This window comes from Sesamum indicum, linkage group LG2 (assembly GCF_000512975.1).
Source record: "Sesamum indicum cultivar Zhongzhi No. 13 linkage group LG2, S_indicum_v1.0, whole genome shotgun sequence".
Taxonomy (NCBI): Eukaryota; Viridiplantae; Streptophyta; class Magnoliopsida; order Lamiales; family Pedaliaceae; genus Sesamum; species Sesamum indicum.
In genome coordinates, this window is record NC_026146.1 from 10,379,525 (window position 1) to 10,397,157 (window position 17,633).

The 17,633-nt window shown below is 30.2% G+C and overlaps 1 protein-coding gene across 1 annotated transcript; it reads left to right on the top strand.

Annotated features, from left to right (window-relative positions):
• On the top strand, positions 3,367-7,564 carry LOC105155899 (putative receptor-like protein kinase At4g00960). The gene is made up of 7 exons (XM_011071883.2): positions 3,367-3,519; positions 5,144-5,329; positions 5,414-5,544; positions 5,874-6,087; positions 6,171-6,402; positions 6,781-6,931; positions 7,020-7,564. Exons 1-7 carry the CDS (start codon positions 3,489-3,491, stop codon positions 7,341-7,343), a joined length of 1,269 nt encoding a protein of 422 aa, XP_011070185.2. The 5' UTR covers positions 3,367-3,488; the 3' UTR covers positions 7,344-7,564.

A 17,633-nucleotide genomic window follows, 5' to 3' on the forward strand; every position in this document is an offset into this window, starting at 1 on the left:
TAGATATAATTTATTGTAATATATTGGACTCAATAAATAATTTAAATTAATGAAGTATATTTAAATAAAATAATAATATAAATAAATTAATTTAAAATATATTTAAATATGAAAGAAATGGGCAAAGTGGATATTATACACTTAAAATAATTTTAAAAAAGTAAAAAAAAAAATGAGGTCCACTCTCACAATAGCCTAGTGTCACACACTCTCCATTAATTTCTAACTTAGAGGGGTTTTTTTTGCTGTATTTTATAAAATCTAGGGGGTTTTTCTTTATTTTTTTTAACACAAGAAATTTTTAACTAAATTTTAAAAATACAGGGGTATTATGCAATTTACCCTAAAAAAATACTAATTATAATCACAATAGAATAATCATATTGAAAATGATTATAACGACAAAATTCATAGCGATCCAAATTTTTTATTTAACATTATAAATGAGCAAATCACCTTTCTATTTTAAAAAAAAAATACCCTCCTTTTGTGCTTATTAAAATAAAATAATTTACGTTCCAATCTAAGAAGGTAAAAATTTCTTTATTTAAAAAAAAAAGAATAAATTATTAATTTTAAAAAAACAGTAAATTACTATTTTTTTAAAATAAGATAATTTATTTATTTATAATATCACAGAATTGTTTGTGCATAAACTTGACTTTTTTGCACCCTTTATCATGGAACAATGATTTTGTCGGACTACATATATGATGTTTGAATTATCATAAAATAATCTAAAGTATTTGGTAAAATCCTTTGAAGAAGAGCTTCTCAAATCTTAGAATATTATTTTTTTTAATAAGAAGTATGAAATTTCTAATTTAATTATTGTTTCAATCAAATTCTAAAAGTTTGGCCACTTTAATTATAAAGCCGTTGTTACTAACATTTTGTAAATCTTTGTTTTCAAAAGCTTATTTTAAAAAGAAAATTAATATCTTATAAATTCAAAAATTAAATTATATGATATATAAAAATTTATAGAATCTTTTAAATAAATTTCACTGAATATGTCTTATTTATCTTGTAATCCAATTAAAAACAAGAAATTGCTATCCAATTAAATAAAGAAATATGGATGCAAGTTGACATTTACCAAAGTAGGGAAAAATATTTGTTTAGTCCGTTGAGACTATCTGCTATTAATTTTAGTTTTTTAAATTTGTTTATTTTAATTTTAGTCTAGTAATTTTTCAAATTACTTAATTTTAGTCATTTGATTCAATTTCGAACAATTTTACCCCTACACAACTTTTCATGAGCAATTTTAGTCCATCTATATCCATTCATTTTACATCTCGTAGTTAATGCTCGCCTAGAATAGTATAAGAATTTAGGGTTATTGAAAAAATATTTATATATATTACACTTCAACTATTAGGATGGACTATTAGCTTTGATCATCAAAAGGGTAAAAGAGTCATAAATTATGGTAAAGGACCAAATCTATGCAAAATTTATAAATAAAGAACTAAATCTAATATTACCAAAAATAATGGACCAAAAATAAATTCAGACCAAAATTATAGGACAAATTTTTTCCCCCAAAAAGGTATTATAAGTATTTAAAACTCACTTTATAAATATAATAGTATTCGAATTAACCACTAAATCAGAACGAACGATATTATGGTTAATTATTAGGAAAATATTAGGGGCAGCCAATTATTAATTTTTTCCCAACAAACGCCGCATTTACCTAATTATTATGACCTCAAATTGGAAAAATCTTAAATTCATGTATTTTACTTTTTTTCCAATTAATATTATTATTTTTTGAAATTATTTTAAATGTAATTTCTATTTTTTTTTGGGTGAAAAATATAGTTTCACATTTTTAGGACAATTCAAATGTAATTCTTTGGGAAAAGGTGTAATTTTGATATTTTTTTAAGGGGATCTATAATGATATGATAAATCTTTGGGATAATTATATTTATACCTCTTGATTCATAGATTATTTATACAAATTATTTTTATCTTTTTCATAATTACAGAACCACCCTGACAATATAAAAAAGGACTAGTTTGTGTCACTACAAAAAAAATTGAGTTTTCGCTACATTATAAATAATCACGGCTTAAAAATCATGGTAAATCAATACTATTAACCACGGTTAAACAAAAAATTAAAGTGAAAATTTAAATTTTTTTGGGAAAGGTATGTTAAAAATTAAAATTTTTACTACGACTAAACAATATTCACTATGGTTTTTAGCGATAGTCAAAATATTTGCTATGACTAATGTTTTGACCACATCTGCAAAAACAACGGCTAATGGCCGCTGCAAAGTTGTGGTTGATCTATATTTACCACGATTTTTCTTTTAGTTATAGTAATTAACCATAGTGGAAAATCATCTTTTTTCTACTGTGTATTTATGTTGATGTTTTTGGGGGTGTATGTGTAACTTTTTAAAATATAAAAGTGAAATTCGATATGCATATAATCTAAAAATTAAATTTGCATAATTGTTATATAATTATTTTTTGGATATATATTAAATTTTTTAATTTTTGGTATATATAATTTAATTTGAATATTTTCAAAAATAATTAATTCAAATTAGAATTTTGCACCTACATTGAAACTATGGAACTTGCTTATACCTTCGAAGAAATATGTCTTAATACCATGGTCAAAAATAAAATATAATGGCGCATACTAATTTATTATTGCGATGCAACGGTTATTAGTGGTTGTTTCTACAAGCGAGGTCAAAATATTTGCTATAACTAAAATTAATGACAAATATTGGATACTGTGAAAAAAATCATAAGTAAATATTAATTAAATGTGACTAAATTCAAATTTTCGCATCGATTTTATTTAATTATGATAAATAATATTCGTTTACTATGATTTTTAAATCATAATAATTTATACTATAAGGAATAACCTTTTTTTCTTTTGTATGTAATGATAGTTGTAGAAAATAATGCAAGCAGTCTCTTATGATATTACAAATGAGTAAATTACCTTCATATGATAGAAAAAAAATAGTAATTTATATTTCTATATTTTTAAAAATACAGTAAAATTTATTCCTTATATTTTTTAAAATAAAATAATTTACTTTTCCATAATTTTTTTTAAAATATAATTTATTCATTTACAATATATTACATTAAACCCGATAGTTGTACAGACACTGGCAGCTGAATTGGGGTTTGAATATTTCATTCCGCATGCATATGTTATGAGATATTAACTAGCCGTCCGAACAGGAGACATGTGGAGGGCTGTAGTGTCCTACTCCCTGTCTTATAACTACGTAGTATCTCACTGGAAACCACTTGCCAACGTTTTGAATTGTTCAAAGAATTCCAGTTTCGATTATAACCATGTTGCCATAATTCCACAAGAAAGAGAGGTTGCAGGAACGGAATCAAGAAGCTGTAATTTCGCAGAGTGGATTCGGGTGCATGCAGTGCCTGTTTTCAGCCTGCAGGTGTGCAAGAAAGAGGGTATTTGCCTGTTTTTGATGAGAGATATGCCCCGTTTAGCACTTGAAGGTATGGATTCTGACAGGGTTTGGGTTTCTTTTTGTTTTTTGTGTAGCCATTTTCTGTTTTACGTTAGTTCTTTATGTGTTTTGGTTTTGTGGGAAGTTATGAAAATCATTGGTTCAAGAATCGATAGCGTTTTTAGCTGTGATGAATACAATTTTGGCCCTCAAATCATTTGAGTTGCACTTTTGGTCCTCAAACTGTTGTTATTTTTGGCGTTTTTAGTCTTTAAATTGTTATAGTTAACGAAAGTTTTATTTGAACGGGGAAAAAATAGCCATTTTCCTTTCATTTTGTGGTGACTTTTGAGCTTCGGTTCCATGCACCAATTTTTCCTATTTTTCTTCAAATTTGAAAATAGAATTTTTAAGCAACCAAATTTTCTATATAACTTAACAAAATATTGTCAATAACCCGTTTGTGTATAACACAATACCTGCAACATATGTGTAATGGAATATTGGTTTTATCATTTTTACTTTATTGTATTTATAATATTGACTTTATTATGTTCATTTTATCTATAGATTCGAAAAATTGAAAAAGAAAGACAAAATAAATAAAGAAAAGTTAAAGTTAAGATTATAAACTACACAATTTGAGAGTTTGGAATTTTATGTTGAATTTGTTGGTGTTAATTAATTTAAGGATGTATATTTTTTAGTATGAATGTTGGTTTTAGCGTTACACATATGTTATAGGTATTGCATTGGGGAAAATGTAAGCAACCCCCTTGTGATATTATAAATGAGCAAATTACACCCTTATGAAAAAACAAATAGCGATTTACCTCCTTATATTTTTTAAAATACAACAATATACCCGATATGATTTTTAAAATAAAGCAATTTACCTCCCTATATAAGGAGGTAAATTGCTTTATTTTAAAAAGTAAAAGGTGGTAAATTATTACATTTTTTTTATAGGGGATAATGTGCTCATTTTCAATATCACAGGAGAATAAATTGCTATTCACCCGTATTGCATTATACACAAAACAAATTACTGACAAGTTTTTGTTAAGATTATATAGAAAATTTGTTGCTTAAATTCTTTTTTCTCTCTTGAAGCTTGAAGAAAAATGGGGGAAACGGATGCATTAGATCGAAGTTTGAAAAAAAACACAAAATGAAAGGAAAATGGCTACTTTTCTCCGATGGTTTTATTAACGGAAGGAATAAAATGACTAAACTAATAACAGTTTGAGACCAAACCTGCAACCTTAAATTGTTTGACTGTATAAGTGACTTTGTTTTAGAACCAAAATCGCAATTATCCCCTTTTAGCTGTTGAAGGTGCTCTGGTTCTGTTGACAAAGATTGTCCACATATTGAGGGATCCAAATTGTGGAGATTGTTTACATACTGTTTGATAAACTGTGGCCAAGAAACCAGAAATACAAATGACTTTTATCTTCAACTTCTGTTGCTGAAATTTTACACATTGATGCCAGTTCAAAGAACCATATTTGATGTTTGTTGAATTGCAACTGACAACAGCGTAGTTTAAGTGGTGAAGTGGGAAACTAACGGGACATAGCGATACGATCAAACTTCAGTTTTCTTGTGACCCTTTTGATCTGTGCTTCGTTGTTGGAAAGATTGTAGTTTGAAATCCCAAGTTAATGCAGCCATTGCTCCATCAGCTTCACTTGATATGCAGAGTTCCACAGCCAAACATCCTTCACCAGCTCTGTTCTTTTTACTTGGGGGGATAATCTTATTCCTCATTCTGCTTATCCTGATAATTTTCTTCCGGGATGTTATCAAACCTGCACAACTGAAGATGCTCATTGCTCGAACGATGAAGCGACCAGGTTGTGAATTTTATCATGTAAGAGAACGACAGAGTAATTACTTGAAGCGTTCTCTCATCATGGCCTGATTTTGATGTGTTGCAGTAACAAAGGATGTCCTGAATGCCAATTTTCATACAATAAGCTATTTCAACTTCCAGACGTTGAAGAAGGCGACCAAGAATTTCAAGCAGAACAATCTGCTCGGGACGGGTGGATTCGGGCCAGTCTACTTGGTAAACACACAAAACATGTTTATATAGCATTTACTTATCTTCGTTTCTTAAGGAGTCCGGAGTTTCTGAGATTCGTCGATTAACTCATGACTGATCATAAAATGCCTGGAGTCATACATTAATACCTTCAGCCGTCATTTTTTACTTTACAAATCATCCCTTGGCGATTTGGTCTTTAGGGGCGAATCGACAATTCTAAATCTGACTGCAGCATGCAGGAAATGCAATATAAATTTTGAACTCCAGGAGTCCTTTTTTTGTAATATTTTTCTCCTATATCTCAGGGGAGTTGCATTATAGTGTCAAATTTCTTCTTCCATTTTTAATAGGGGAAACTAGAAGATGGAAGGTTGGTTGCGGTAAAGAAACTATCCCTTGATAAATCACAGCAAGGAGAACCCGAATTCCTTGCTGAGGTGAAGATGATCACAAGCATACAGCACAAGAATCTGGTCCGCCTTCTAGGTTGCTGCTCAGATGGAGCTCAACGACTACTTGTGTATGAGTACATGAAGAATAGGAGTTTAGACCGTATCATTTATGGTATTGCGGACTTAATTTAACTAGGACAAACTAAAAATGACTTCATCTAACTAGGATCCTTGTTCGTATTCTATGCGATGCAGGGAACAGCGATGTATTCTTAAACTGGAGCACTCGGTTCCAAATAATACTTGGAATTGCTCGAGGGTTGCAGTATCTGCACGAAGATTCACACGTCAGAATTGTTCACAGGGATATCAAAGCAAGCAACATTCTCCTGGACGACAAATTTCATCCTAGGATCGGAGACTTTGGCCTGGCTAGGTTTTTCCCTGAAGATCAGGCTTATCTCAGCACTAAATTTGCTGGAACCCTGTAAGTTCTCTCCATGTAAGTAAATATGGTAGACAACCTTCACATAACAGCCCACCGGTTTTGTGCTTCAACTCAATAAGAATCATCAAAGAATAGGCAGAATTGCGTAACTTCATAAGGTCGTATCTTATTCTTTTCAAGTTCTTGCATGTACACAGAAGTTATGCTGCTATGTTTGGTCTTTTAGTCGCAAATTAATATAATACCGGCTATATGTTCCGAATCTCAGAAGCATGCATGCTTAACTGCTAATTTTATACAAAGATGTTAGAGATGCTCAATTTTTATATATGTGTGGTTTTATTTGTAATAATCATCCAGAAAAATAGAGTTTAGGCCATAGTCGTAGCCGTGAATCTATACAGTTCATTTTTGCAGAGGTTATACTGCACCAGAATATGCCATTAGAGGAGAACTGTCCGAAAAGGCCGACATATACAGTTTTGGAGTTTTGGTTCTTGAAATTATCAGCAGCAGGAAAAATACTGACCTTACATTACCTTCAGAAATGCAATACCTCCCTGAATATGTATGCCTGTCTTCCTATTAACTTCTTCATTTTTTTTCCCTAATTAACCAGTAAAATTCACTTATCCGCGTTATGCATCTTGCACAAGGCCTGGAAGCTATATGAGAGGTCTATGTTGACTGATCTCATAGATCCCAAAATGCGAGAAAATGGATTTGTCGAGAAGGATGTTCTTCAGGCAACCCATGTAGCTTTCTTATGCCTTCAGCCTCACGCCCATCAAAGGCCACCGATGTCTGAGATCGTAGCAATGTTAACATGCAAGGTTGAACTGGGGGGAACGCCTACAAGACCAGCTTTCTTGGATCGAAGGAAAAGGAAGGACGAGAAAACTTTGTGGGATTCTATATCGGAGCACTTCCCGTCTCCGCTAAAGAGTGAATCTCCTTCTCTCCCTCGGCATCCAAAGTAAGAATCATTATTCCCTTCAACAATAGATCGAGCAATTTTAAAGCCATGATATTTGAGATCATTCTTGTTGTTCAATCCTTAGCTAACAATATGCAGAAACCATTCTTTTATTCATGTCCTTGTTCCACATGTGATGAAAAGTTCTTTTGGTTCTTGTGTTGTGTAGATGAATAAACATACATGCTGATGATCACTTAGATGTATATATATATATATTGGTGTTGTGGGAAGTGAAGACTTTTGTGAAATTCTCGATATTGATTATTTTAGGAAACGTCGCTTGCTACTACCATTTCTTGATATACATTGCTATTTGGTGAAACTGTAATAGATAAACATTCTTGACGATAAGTTTGATTCTGCTAAATCTGATTCGAACTAAAATTTTTTGCGTGTGAGACGCTGAAAATCTTGGTTGTCAAAACAGAATCAAGTCAAGTCTTGCTCTTGAGTTTCATTTATGAGCTAAAGTGGAATTAATCCAATACTGATACTCTGGACCGTTGTTGGATCACATGAGGGTCATATGAGGTTATGAATGGTTCGAACGTGTTGCACTTTATCTAGTAAAAAAATTTCACCTTGTTTAAGCTAGGAGAATTCGTGGGTGCATTGCGTTGCGTTGTCTTGCCATCATAAGACCATACGATTTTATTTCGTAGAAAATTTTAAGTTCAAATCGTTGGGTTATCCTCTATCGGACAAGATTTTGTATTTCCGTATGTGGTAATATTTTATCACATATAATATGTGTGTATGCGTATAGACAATAACCAAGAAAAAATAATTTCTTTGGCTGATAAGTAAGATATTAAAATTTGGAATTCTTTCTTTTTTTTTTTTCCTATTTTAAAAATGTGTAAAAAAGGGCGAAGCAAAACAGAGCAGCAATGATTGATTAACGATGAGCTTAGACAAGTAGGCATGGTCAGGTGGGTAATGTTAAACATAATCATTTTCCTCGTCATATACTTTTTGAAATTTTTTTTATTTAAATCATGTTTCATCGAATCAAAATAAATATAATACACTTATTATATAATTTGTTATTTTTTTTAAAATTATATATCAATCATACTGTAAGTACATTGTATTACCATATAATTAGTTGAAACCTGAATTCAATTTAAATTAAAAATTTTCGATAGACACGTCACTATAAAAAAAAAGCAACATTTAGTCATGGCTAATTATCATGGTGAAAAAAAAATAATCACAGTAAAAAGTCATTGACCATGATCATACAACAGTTGTCGGTCATGTTATCTGTGAGAGTGGCTAAAAGGTATGGTAAATATTTTTATCATGACTGTTAGCCATGCCAAATAACTTTTTCTTGATCAAAAATTTATATTTGTATAATCGTGGTCAATAAAAAATATTTATCACGATTTTTAATTTATAACTATTAAAATTGTAGTCGATAATATTTTTATTTCCAGTGCTTGGCCATGGGCCCACAAAATTTTTCAGCTGGTAAAGAGTCATAATCCGACCAGTCAAAATACATTGATGAGGCTACCTCTCTAGCTGTCTACGTAGATGTTGTCTCAAAGATACGGTGTCAGCATCAGATGTTTGTCTAGATTTGCATGCTTCAATCCACAACTATATACATAATCCATCTTAACTATTATTGTGTTCATCATCATTTTTATTCACAAATTTGAATTATAATTAAAAAAAAATTCAAATTATATTCACGGTCTTTCAAAAATTCACAGTTTTTACCTGAGCCCATTTCGTTAAGGTTTGGACAGAAGGCACTTATGCAACAAAAAAATAACATCAATTTTTAATTTTACCTCTAATTTAACATTCTTATGTAATAATTCTATATTTATCAAGAAAAAAATAATGTTAACCTCACTCAATATATATACATATATGTTACATTTATCTCTTTAAGTACAAAAAAAAACATATGCATCAAACGAAAAGTATCGGAATAAAATTTATGGTAAATTACAACAGGCTCCCCTAAAAGTTGCTATAATTATAAATACTTTTCGTTATTTAAAAAATTACAAATACCTCATAGAACTAATGATTGTCTAATAAATATCCCCTAGTGACCGCCCCTTCGTAGAAGATATTTGTTAGACGAACGTATTCTAAGGGCTATTTGTTTGTAATTTTTTAAATAAGAGGATGCATTTGTAATTATGACAAATTTTAGAAGAGCTCGTTGTATTGTACCCTAACATTTAAATCACATGGATATTATTTATATATATGATACACATTATTCTAATAAGGTGGCATATATAATATATAAAAAATGATATATTTGTGGATGTAAACATAATTGTTGAGAATGGAGAGGGTGAGGTGAGAAAAAGGAGAAGTTTCTCAAAGTGGAAGAAGGCTGGAAATAGCAATTGAAAGTGACTATTTATGAGAAAAAGTGGGACAAAGGAGTGCTTCATCTGCATGCATGAGATGGGAGATTTTTTTTTTTTTTTTTTTAACTTTTGGTTGGGGCAAAAAGACAAAAAATTAAAACAATTGAATTCAATTTTCTCTGCTGCTGATGCATACAAATTCAATGCCATTGTCCCATCAACACCTAATTAATAACGAATCAAAACTAACTTCTCTTACATATCATCATTCAACTTTTTATTTTTTTTTGTCTATATATGTGTATATATATATATATGAGGTTAAATACAATTTATACGTGTAATATGTGATTAAATTATCCTCTTATGTTTTGGAATATGAATCAAATTATCCCCTGTGTAAATTATTTATAGGGAGATAATTTGCTTCATTTTTCAAAACACAGGGGACGATTTGCTATTTTTTCTCATGAAGAATTTTTTGCTCATTTTTCATATAATAGGGGATAAATTGCATTTTTCTCTCTATATATATGTATATGTGCCATCAGAAAATATAATATAATATAATAAAATAAAATCAAGATAATTATATATATACCATTATTTAGACGTCTTTTTGCGAAAACTTAATCTTGATTTGATTTTTGGAATCCAATGGGTCATATAACGAAAGTAATAATAGTTACGATATTCTAACTGAAAAAATTATTTATTTAACTGAACAATCGCGTAATAAGTTTATTTCAATAAAAATTAATAGACCAACACTTCTTGATGATCAATACATATATATATTTATGTTATATATATAAGGGCCTCAAAATAATGATCATAAATCATCATCGACGTCTGGCCATAATTCACTACATATATAAAAACAACAACCACAAGGGCAAGAACAAATTCACTAAAATATATATGAAAAATAGTTAACACAAAGCAAAGCGCCCAAGAACACAGAAACCAACTGAATTTAGCAAGTTCTTGCAGCATGCATCTCTTCTACCTGTTGTGCAAAGGGTTTGATCCGGTCGGGACGAAACGCTTGTCGTCGTACCTGTTCTTGCTGGAGGAGTACCGAGCGAAACGCAGCTGAATTGAGTTTTTGTTGCCCGCAGGATTATGATCAGATGAAGGCATGTTTGGTTCATTGTTCTGATCATGATGAGTTGGAGGGAGGAAGAACCCTTTTGCCTGCACAGGTTTTGAGCCTATGCTGCTGCTGATCATGATCAGAATGATCTGAAGCTGGAGAACAACAAGTAGGAGAACATGAGAAATTCTCATTCTCAAATTTGTGCTAGAAATGAAGGGCTGAAGATGATACTAAAGAATATGTTCCAACAATGAGATATTGTATAGTATATAGTTGAAAGTGACCAAGTATTTAAATCACGGTCCAAGGGAACCGACTTGGAGCATGATCTAATATTACATTTTGGTCAAATGTTTTTTTTTAATCAAAAGGGTAAATTTATAATATCACTATAAGAAAATTGAGTTTTCGCTACATTGTAAATGACCACGACTTAAAAATCATAATAAATAAATACTATTAATCACGGATAAATAAAATCAACTCCAAAATTTAAATTTTTACCACTGTTAATCAATATTCCCCATGATATTTAGTTATAGTCAAAATACTTGTCACAGTTTGATCATGACTAATATTTTGGCCACACTTGCAAAAATAACGGCTAATAATCGTTACGAAGTCATATTTAATTTGTATTTATTACAATTTTCTTCTTTTAACTATAGTAATTATCATTAGTATAAAATCATATTTTTTTTTCCTAGTAAATCTTGTATGGAACAGTTGATGGGCTGTTGTCTATTGTATCTGTTCAAAATTCTATTGCAGCAAAAAACTTGAACAACCTCCAAACATAGGAGAATTCTACAAACCACTCAAAATTTCGGAACGAACTTGAAGCACGACCTAATGTTATATTCCGGTCAAATACTTTATTTTACAAGGATAAATTTATAATTTTAGTATAAATAGTTGTGGATGCTGTCTGTTGTAACAGTTCAAAATTTTACTACAATAATGAACTTGAACAAATTTTTCAAAGGGATAATACAGTTTTGGTCCTCATATATTATTATTAATTCGTTTTCAATCCCTAAATATATTGAAGTTCTGTTTTAGTCTTTCAACTTTTAAAATATTTACAGTTGCGGTCCTTAGACCTAATTAATAATATTTTACCCTTTCAAAGAAAACATATATATAGTCCAACTATCTTTCTCCTATATTTATAATCAGGCCCAACATGTTTTTAAAAATAAAATTAAGCCTCCATAAATTCATACATTTTTTTGACCGTCTTATTCCCAGGTATTCCAAATCCTCGGTATCTTCAAGGAATGTGGTCGGAGAAAGTCCTGTAAAACCGAGAACTTGGAATACTCCGGGAACAAGGCAGTGAAAAAAGGTATATATAAATTTATGGAGGATTAATTTTATTTTTTGAAGCATGTTGGGCCTAATCATGAGCATAGAAAAAAGATAGTTGGACTATATATTTTCTTTGAAAGGGCAAAATGATCATAATTAGGCCTAAGGAACAAAACTGTTAATATTAAAAAATAAAGAATTAAAATAGAATTTCAATATATGTATGGACTGAAAACAAATTAGTGACATTTATGAAGACCAAAAGTGTAATTATCCCACCTCCAAATGTAGGAGAATTTTGCGAACCACTCAAAAATTTGGCACATTTTATTTGAAATATATATATATATATATATATAATTCTTCTACTTTTTTCATTTTACACAGATAATATAATTATTTGTTTTGCAGGTGTCCAAGAAGGGAATGGGGGTGGGGGGGGAGGGGGGCAAAAGGAAACAAGTTTTTGCAGGTTTAAAGGCATTTACTATACACAGTGGAATTTCTGATGCATCCAACACCTCCATATCAGAAACCCCCTCACCAAACTGCATTAATTGCTTTTGAATTCCACTGGAGAGCTGACAAAAAAAAAGAAAAAAAAAAAAAGACAGGAAACAGAATTGACAACCTGGGATTTTAGTTAGTAAAAGAGACTTCATTTCTCTGTGCTACAATATTGCCCATGCCTCCTTATATATGCATGTATGGCAGGGTCCCAATGCAGGCACCTGACAGTGCAGGAATTTAATAACAAAGAAAAGTTTTGCTATCAAGAAAAGGGGAAAAAGAAAGTTAAAAAAGAGAAGAAACTGAGGGTTTGTCCTCTCAAATTGATATATATAATAAATATTTTCACATAGGAAAAAGATCTTGTCCATAGGGAAAAATTAACTTTGTCTAGATTCTTGCTGAATTATATGCTTACATCAGCTACCCTGCATTATGTGAAGAAACCATGATTTGGTCTTTTTCATTATTCACCTTAATAATGTAGCATGTGATAATATAGGTGATCAAAAAGTTAATTAGATTGATTATTATATAATTTATAAGTACGATTATTTTAGTTGTAATATCGAATTATATGGATAAAAAAAAATTTTGTATGGTATTTTTTGTCGTGTTTTACTTACATTGCTTATTATGCATGTTATGGGCAAAGCCCATAGGTCTTTCATAATCAATAAAATTTGCCGTGTATATAGTGACTACTGTGAAACTGATTTTGGAGGGTTGGTTTAAAATGTTCTAAGTCGAGAGCTTTCGAGATAGAACCTTGAAAGTTTTATAAAGACTTACACTAAGCAATATATTCATTTGATGGGTGTCAAGTTTAATTTCATTGGCGACAGATGTTTGATGTTTATGCATTTTTAGTGGGTGAATGACAAAGGGTTCTCGAGCGAACTAAATTGACTCGCAAGGAGTTGTCTTATGGCAGCATTTTTAGTGGGTGAATGACAAAGGGTTCTCGGGCGGACTAAATTGACTCGCAAGGAGTTGTCTTATGGCAGCTCGTGGGCTTTATCGGTACGACTTGAACTCTTAAATTGCAAAAGTATAGGATTTAATCCTAAAAACTTGAGAGGGACGACTATATCTTGGTTTTGGTAAATGTGGCTGTGTTTTAACATGATCATCATAAGTATCGTAGTTCCAATTCAGCGTAACATGTATGGAGAATAATGAGTTCCAAGATATAATCCATCACGCTCATCATGAGAAGATAGTGAATTCCTACATACTTTGATGTGTGTTGTTTGCCTGAAAAACTGTGGCCACAACAGATGATCAAATAGGATAGTGGGTTTCCTATATATGTTGATAAAGGGAGAACACTATTAGAGTTTATACATAAATGTCCAGAAAAAAGTGGGAGCCTATTAAAATTTTTATGTCCTAGACTAAGAGCGAAAAATTATGAAGAAAGAACCGTACCCATATGGTACTCGCAGACTTACAAGTTCACGGATAACACAAGCACAAACTTATGCTTTCAATATTTCACCTAATTTTAAGAGGTTGAAACCTTTAATTGAGTGCGCTAATCAATAGTGTTTTCTCAATCTCTCTATTTGATAATTAGAAGTTATTCTGATCACCTCTAGTGAGTTCGAAATATCTAGCAAGCAATCAAATAGTCCCTTTGATAGAGGTGGGGAGATACAATTGGGGAGCATGTCTTCTTCGTCTTGCGTGAATGTAAGAAGGATTCCAACTTTTGGAGAAAGAACAAACAAGTGAAAAGTAAATTCAAATTTAATTTTTAGCAATTTTGTTTAATTTTTAATTGATCACTTTATGTTTGTTATTGAGTGCTTGAACGTCTGAGAATAGGAAATCAATCCCATTGTTTTTATGTTTTTTTCTTATTTAATACTTTCCTTTGCATTTATTGAGTCCTCGACCCATACTGATCCTTTCAACATTTTGGCTTAGTACGAATTGATCATTTTTATCGTAAGATTTGTGTGTAATATAGAATATGATTTCTAATATCTTGCTGGCCTATTCCATGATAGAGATTGAAATCGAAACTAATCAAATTGTTTGTGACAATGATGGAGGGAAAAGCCATCGAAAATAAAATTGACATTTTAAATAAGGACGATAGAAAGGAAGACCAAATATTTATATAGTTGCACACTTTTGTTAAAGGGCTAAATACATTTCACACCTTTAGAGTATATCTAAATTTTATTTACCCCTTAAAGTATAAAACGTAACAAAACGATCCTCTTACAAAATAATTTAGTATTAATGGAACAAAAATAACTGTGGTACTTACCCCTATTTTTTTTCATTACCTCCCTAAATTAAATAGATAGTAAATTAATTCACACAGAAATTTATGTATAAAAAGATAATAGTTAAGAATATATAATAAATTAAAAAAAAAAAAAACTCGATCTAGGACCAGGTGGTCCTGAGCCGCTGGGCTGGTCCCAGGTATTGATTGGACTGGGCCGGTGTTGGGTTCAATGAGCCCATTTTTTTACTGGTTCAATCCGGTTATGAGTTGGGTTAGTCTAACTCGGTCCACTATGCATCTTAACGTATAGTCAATTGATTGCAGGGTAAATTGAGTTTTTGTATCATCCACCCACAATTAAATGCATTGTGCAGTATAAATAGGCGTCGAAAACATTGTAAGAAAGGACCTTTTGGTTAAATTCAAGATGAGAGATCTTTAGCTTGATTTGCCATGTTTTTGGAGTCAAAAGCTTCGATTGCTTACCTCTGATTTATTCTCCATCAATTTTATACACCTTATGGGTCAAGTTGAAAAACTCAACATGTATTGGATGTTTTTTGCAATGATGATCGTACCAAGTCGATTATAAAATCTATATTATTGAAGCATTCTTATGAGAATCTCAAAACCTAAAGAACACTAACATACGTCTTGAGTGTTCACATTAGACAACGACGATCATATTATATCAAGCGTGAAATTTATATTATTTTAGCTCAGTAAGAGAGTTATTTAGGTATCGCTTTATAACTCAAAAAACAAAAAAAAAAAAAAAAGAAAAGAGATAGAGTTATTTAGGTCTTTTTTCTTAAAAGATGTGATACATCCCTATCACTTAGTATATTTCCAATCGAATTGATTATTTTGTTGTGGAAATATATAAATAACACACAATTTTGGTGGAAATATAGGCATAATCACATACTATATATACCGTGACATGTGATTATAATATTTGTCGTGATTAAGAATTATGATAAAAATATTTGTTACGACTTATAATCATGACAAAAATATATTTTATCGTGGATAATTACATTTTTTTATTAATTTTTATTTAGTCTTAATTAATAATAATTATTTATCACGAATTTAATCATAATCATTAAAATTATAAGTAATAATAAGTTTTCTTCTAATGGTCATAATATATAGTGAAATGTCTATTTCATATCCAATTGGACAAGAGTCATGACCAATCCTATTACTTTTTGTCTAATAATCATTAAATAATTGAATTTGTCCCTTTGAAACTGTAATGATACCAATAGTTGTGTCGGCAACCCCAAAGCTTAAATCACGACCAATATAATTATCTATATTTGATGTATTTAAAGAAATAATATATATATATATATATTTATTTATTTCAAAAAAATGAATATTATTCTCTATGACGATGACAACATATAGGGAAAAGTATTATTTTAGACTGTTAAATATGTCTAATTTTAATTTTAGTCCGATAACTACGTCCATTTTTGTTTAGGTCCAGTCACTTACGAAATTATTTACTTTTAGTCATCTGGCAGATTTTCGGACAATTTTACCCCTATGAGTGCATATGGACTAAAACTATATTTCAAAAATTGCATAGGGGTAAAATTGTCCGAAAATCTGTCAGAGAACTAAATGTAAGCAATTTCGTAAGCTACTGGACCTAAACAAAAATGGACATAGTTATCAGACTAAAATTAAAATTAAGCATACTTAACGGATTAAAATAATACTCTTCCCTAATTATAAACATGGATATTTTGGATCTTCAGACTTTTTTTTGCTGTATTTATGTGTGTAGGCCTGCATGCATGTGACCTGCTCAATTGGAGTTGCCTGAAATCCCAAAATGTTGAATTGATTATTACCAACTTGATATATGGTCGCAATCAATCTTGAGAAACGTTGTTGATCGGATTTTAACTCTATGGATATGAAATTTTGAGTTCGAATCCTGTTAAATATACTAGTAATTTGTTATACGTTCCATGAACGAGCAAAATATATATATTATTTAAAAATTAATTTTTATTATTTCAATTAAATATGTAAGCAAATAAATTAATATTAGATTTATGAAGAAATAGTGATAAAAATAATGATATAATATTAATGGGAAACATATATACATGAAAATTACAAAAAAAAAAAAATTGTAAAAAATACACACATATTTATAATATTGGACGAAAACAGAACTATAGCGGACGTGCCGCGTCACTTATTAGTTTGTATAAATAAATATTTATAGAAATTATTAATATTTGCATTAAATTAAATACAAGACAACTAATAAATTCCCCAAATTATAATTTTCGGTCTTGCCAATTAGTTATTTCTCATTTGGAGGCACTAGACAAAAATAAATCCTGCACAAGGGGTAATATTAATATTCCAAATTTAAGGCAACAAGTATAATACTTAGTTAGAATAAAATAAATTGATTTATTAATGATATCTTTGATCATATCCTATTAAATAAATTGCAAGATTGCTCCCACTGCTACAATTATTGTAGGGGAAAGCTTATGTTATTTTATTTTTTTAAAGTAAAAATAATAAAATTATTTTTTTTAATTAAATCGATTGTAGTTTTCAATATTAAATATTTATATCTTATTATTAATAATAATTATATATTAATAATTAATATTAAATAATTTATTATTATAGTTAAAATAAAATAACGTCCCACAGTTATAGAATTGGAACCAATCATAAATCGCAATTTGAACTAGACTCGTTGGTGTAGGGCAAGATTATTGGGAAATGGCAATTGGC

Coding starts and splice junctions, on each gene's coding strand:
- LOC105155899 (XM_011071883.2), top strand. CDS start 3,489: ATGAGAGATATGCCCCGTTTAGCACTTGAAG. Junction 5,330..5,413: donor TCGAACGATGAAGCGACCAG/GTTGTGAATTTT, acceptor GATGTGTTGCAG/TAACAAAGGATGTCCTGAAT. Junction 6,088..6,170: donor TTTAGACCGTATCATTTATG/GTATTGCGGACT, acceptor TATGCGATGCAG/GGAACAGCGATGTATTCTTA.